We start from the raw sequence: 5000 nt of genomic DNA, 5'->3' as shown, positions 1-5000 counted from the left end.
AGGAAAAATAACTCTGTGTTGTTAATTGTATCAGTAGATATATAAAGAAGAAACAGTAATGATACATACACAGGGATAGGAGAGAATGGGAAATGACATGACAAATTTGATAGGGATAAGCTTATTTTCAACTTTTGTGCATATATTAAACACCAGAAAGTCAATGAAGGACTACTGATATCTAATTATATGTATATGTTTCTCTGACTTTACAGAAGAATGAAATAAATTATCAGCAATATATTTTTCACATCTTAACTGGCCCTTTAGATTGTAGATAGTGGAAAAAGATAGTTTATGAAGATAAAAGCTATATCTATTTCTTTATTAATTTATTTATTGGTTCATTTATTTACTTATTTACTTATCTGTCTTCTTTTCTAGGCATACCTCTCTCTGATGCAAAATGAACCGCAGCCCCAGCATCCAAGCTTTGAAAGCATGAACACTACAAACATCTTCTTCATGTCATATGCAGGGGTAAGAAATTACACTAAAACTGGTACTGACACCCTAGGACAGGATGAAAAGAAATTAAACACTGAAGTTTAGATTTTAGTTGGAGTATTTGTGTTATACACCTTACGGCATATATAAACTCTTTAATTCCTTTCTATGTTTTAACCAGAGACAGTGGGAAAATATGGTGATAATACAGTACCACAAATGATGAATATCTGCTTTAGCTTTGAATGTAATAAAGAATTGATATGATGTTTTTGAGTTTTATGTCATATTAATGTAACTTATATTCTCCAGAGCTTATGTTCAGACACAGCAATGCAGCAAGAGGACATAGAGCGCACGTGTAATCCATCGCTGATGAACAAACCTAGGTATGTTCTTCCTGGATCTATTTATTAGAGAAATAGTGAAATGGGCTAAGGGTGGGAGAGAAGGAAGCAGAGAGGGTAAAGGTATAGGTGAAGGAAGAGGGAGGGAAGGAGGCAAAGGGATTGGTTGGGGGAAGAGAAGAAGAAGATGGCAATAAGGATGTTGAAAGGGGATAGACATTGGAAAGGAAAGAGGATGAGGGAGAGACAGTGAGAGGAGGGTGAGGAGAAATAGAAAGATTGAGAGGATTGTGAGGAGGGATAGAGAGAGAGAGAGAGAGAGAGAAGGGAGAGGGGGAAGGAGAGCGGGAGAAGAAGAGAGAGAGAGAGAGAGAGAGAGAGAGAGAGAGAGAGAGAGAGAGAGAGAGAGAGAGAGAGAGAGAGAGAGAGAGAGAGAGAGAGAGAGAGAGAGAGAGAGAGAGAGAGAGAGAAAGAAAGAGAGAATACAAAAACAGGGTTAAAACAATTAAACTTCTTCCATATTTTCCAGGTTGAAGGCAGTGTTGTCTCAGCTCAAGGAATTCAGCCATGCTTTCTCCTGCCCAAAGGACTCCAGTCACTACCCCAGGCACTTGTGTCCCCAACTGCACTGACCTCTACAGTACCTCTATCTTAAGCCCTCGTCTCTTTAGATTTCAGGATTGTCGAAAGGTCTTGGGATGTGTTCAGTAATTACCTGCTACATGTGAGTGATTTCAGTGACTCTTATAAACCCCTGTAAAAGATCCATGTGAAGATGGTTTCAGCAAATGTCATATTATTACTGAACATTGGAATTAGGTGTATGGAATTATTTGTATTCTTATGCTGTATTTATATCTGAGATATATAATTGCCTAGAGGTAAATGTTAAAATATATAGGTGGATGGGGATTCAGGTAATTGTTAAACTTTTCTTTAGACCTTTCTGTTGTGTTCAGAGAGTGCCTGCTTAAGAAGTCAGGATTTTGTATGAAATCTGAAAGAAAAAAAAAAAAATGAAAATACGAGGAGGAAGAAGAGTATGTATGTATGTCCACTAGAACTCAAAACTTTAGCCTGCTTAGATTTTATACTTTATGAAATTTCAGCCTTTTATTCATGGAAGTCATTTGTCACTATTTTTTCAAAAAGTTTTTTCTCTGGGTATATAATCAATGGTGGAGAAAAATCTTTAGGTATCAAGACAGATGCTGTAACGTAATCCGGCTCTGTATTGAATATGAACAGCTACTGAGGGCTACACTTTTCAGTGGCTCTATATGCTACTATGCTGCTTTCTTTTGTACTACAGCTGTATAAGGGTCCATTGCAGTAATGGTTAGACTGTAAGATGCGTCACAGTGTAAATTAAATGGTAAGCTTAATGGGGCCTTCTTGTTATATTCTAGTTACCCAAGAAACTGTTATCCATGTGTTATCCTTTAAACTCCCTAAGTTGAAAATGCCAACCCTTGGAAATGCAAATTTGAATAGCAATAATGTTTTTGGGGGGTGTTGCTGTATATAAACAGAGAAAGGATGATGTCATTTGGTATTTTGTTGGTGCATTAACATATGATTAACTACATTAAAGCACTGTACCTTTTGAGTTGTGTTTCAAATATGTATTTCAGATTTGCATTTTATTTCAGATTTTCAACTTTGCTGTTATTCATACTAACAATAAACTGTTACTAGCTAGAAATCCATATAAGAGGGTAGACAATGTACAAGTTAACTGCATAATGGATAGATTAAGGCATCCATTATCTCATGGCAAAACTAGAGAAGGATCTCAGTGCCATAAAGAGAGAGAAGTTCTCCCTCTTTGAGACACTCGAAACATAAAGGTTTGCTAGTTTTTAGTTGCCAAAGGGACAGTGAGAGCTCCATGCAACTAACGAGCAAGCTCCCGCATCTCATATCTCGATTTCTCCGGTACTGAAGATATCGGGGAATTGTTGAAATTACCCGAATAACACAAAGAACCAGAGTAGAAAATAACCCTTCTGTGTAAACAAAAGGAAGAGAATTCTGCAGCCCAGTGAAATAAATTCAGAGTTTTTAAAAAGGTTTTAGGAGAGATAACCTAGGTAATATAACTTGTTTCTAAGATTTAATGTTGTACAGAAATATGTATGTATGTTATGGTGTGTGAAAGAGGAATGGACTCTAGATTAACAGAGATAACAATATAATTCATTATACACTAACAAATAAATATATGGATAGTAGATAAATTTGGTGGGAAAATATTTTTTACAGTGTTGAAGCAATGGGGTTCTTCACAGAAAAAATTATATATATATAATCATTATTATTATAATTATCATTATTACAGTTGTTATTATTACTACTATTCATGTTATCATTATAATTATTATTTTATTAGTATCATTGATTATATAACTCATAATGATAATAGTGCTTACTATTATCATTTTTTTTTTTTTTTTTTTTACAGTTTTGTTGTGAGTTGCATGCCAAAATATGAACTTCTGCCTTTGCATCAGTTTCAGTTTGGTGGAAATTATTTACTCATTTTTAACTGCATATCTCCTATTCCTTTTCATTCCTTTTCTCACTCAGAAGATGATGAAGAAGTCGTTGCCTCAAATAAAAGTAGTTTTTTGTGTAAATAAAGACATATGATGGGCAAGAGAACAGTAGCTAGCTTTACATACAATGGAAGTAGCCAGTTTATGGTTTGATGGGCTGTGATATCACATGCAAATTTGTATTATATTATATTAATATTGTAGGCAATGGATATTTGAAATGGCAATACAGAGAGCAAATTCGTAGTCTTTATTTTGTTGGTCTTAAAGCATAGCTTTACACAATTTAGCTTTGGTTATGGATGTGTTTGTCAATACAGTATATGGACAGCATTTGTTTCTTTGCAAATTTCAGTGGATTGAGAGGAAAATAATATGCTGCATTTATAATATTCTTTGTTATACAAAAGGAGGTTAAAAAAAATAGTGTGGATATACTTTAGTATAGTTCATAATAGATTTTTTTTTTCTCCAAAATTTTCTTTAGTTAGTCAAAAGTTTTTCATATTTTATTGTTTTGTGGATATGCCAGGAAAACTCGTCATGTCAGTTGTAGTTATCACAGTCTCTGACTTTATAGATTGATTCTTCAAGGAAAGAATTCAATACAGATTTTTTTTCTGGGAACAGTCTGCATTGAACTCATATTTAGGAATTTATCAGAAAAAGTTGTTACATCGATCTCTATATGCAATATCTCTTTACTTTTTCTTGTTCTACCTTTTTAGAATACAATTAGACTGAAACACAGTGATATCTCAGTAGATTTTTATCCTAAGATGGGAGGAGCTTGAGTTTCAATAATTAATTCGATGTCTTCTGTAATGTAATCAAGTAATTTTGTAAGATAAAAAGATTACCATCCTGAGGTCATAGAGCTGATATTTAGCTCTGTGCTTGACCTAGAAATTAAACACAGAGCTCAGAAAAACTGGGCATGTCTATTTTTCTCGATATTTTTAAGGAGAAAATAAGCCTGTAATTAAATTTTGTGAGTGTGCTGTTTTCTAATACTGTACTAGATAGTCCATAAAGTTACAGGTGTTCTCAAAAGCGAATTTATCGTGATTTTCCTTCTTCTTCTTCTTCTTCTTTTGTCTTTTTGGTAGACTTAAGAAGATTATCAGATTTTCTCTGAAACAGGTGTCAGTTCAGTAGGAACCCCAAAATTGGAACAGCAAAAATTAACCCTGAGTATTGGATTCTCACTTTTCTTCTCACACCACTTGAATATGCAAGGTCCTTTTTGAATTTGTAGTGAATGTATGAACTAGACTCTATATTTACCATGCTAATGTTTCAAACATTCCCTTTGTAAAGTCCAGTCTATGTGATTTTGATTCAGCAGTTTCAAGGCATTGCCAGTCCATACCTATTTGCTAATGGAAATTCACACATGTACAGACACTTCCCAATGCACACACACACACGCACACACGCACACACGCACACACGCACACACGCACACACGCACACTCGCACACTCGCACACTCGCACACACGCACACACGCACACACGCACACACGCACACACGCACACACGCACACACGCACACACGCACACACACACACACACACACACACACACACACACACACACACACACACACACACACACACACACACACACACACATACACACACACAT

General features: G+C 35.2%; 1 protein-coding gene across 1 annotated transcript in view; it reads left to right on the top strand.

Moving 5' to 3' along the window:
• Positions 1-1820, top strand: part of LOC122248143 (endothelin-converting enzyme-like 1) — a 113852-nt gene extending 112032 nt beyond the window's left edge. Inside the window, exons 14-16 of the mRNA XM_086541071.1 lie at positions 385-480; positions 760-836; positions 1324-1820. Coding sequence (XP_086397197.1) covers positions 385-480; positions 760-836; positions 1324-1426 — 276 coding nt within the window. The 3' untranslated portion in view covers positions 1427-1820. The remainder of the gene's footprint in view (positions 1-384; positions 481-759; positions 837-1323) is intronic.
• The last annotated feature ends 3180 nt before the right edge of the window (positions 1821-5000 follow it).

This window comes from Penaeus japonicus, unplaced genomic scaffold, assembly GCF_977035675.1.
Source record: "Penaeus japonicus unplaced genomic scaffold, GWHDUDI00000001_assembly GWHDUDI00000010, whole genome shotgun sequence".
Lineage (NCBI taxonomy): Eukaryota > Metazoa > Arthropoda > Malacostraca > Decapoda > Penaeidae > Penaeus > Penaeus japonicus.
This window is presented reverse-complemented; position numbering and strand designations above follow the sequence as displayed.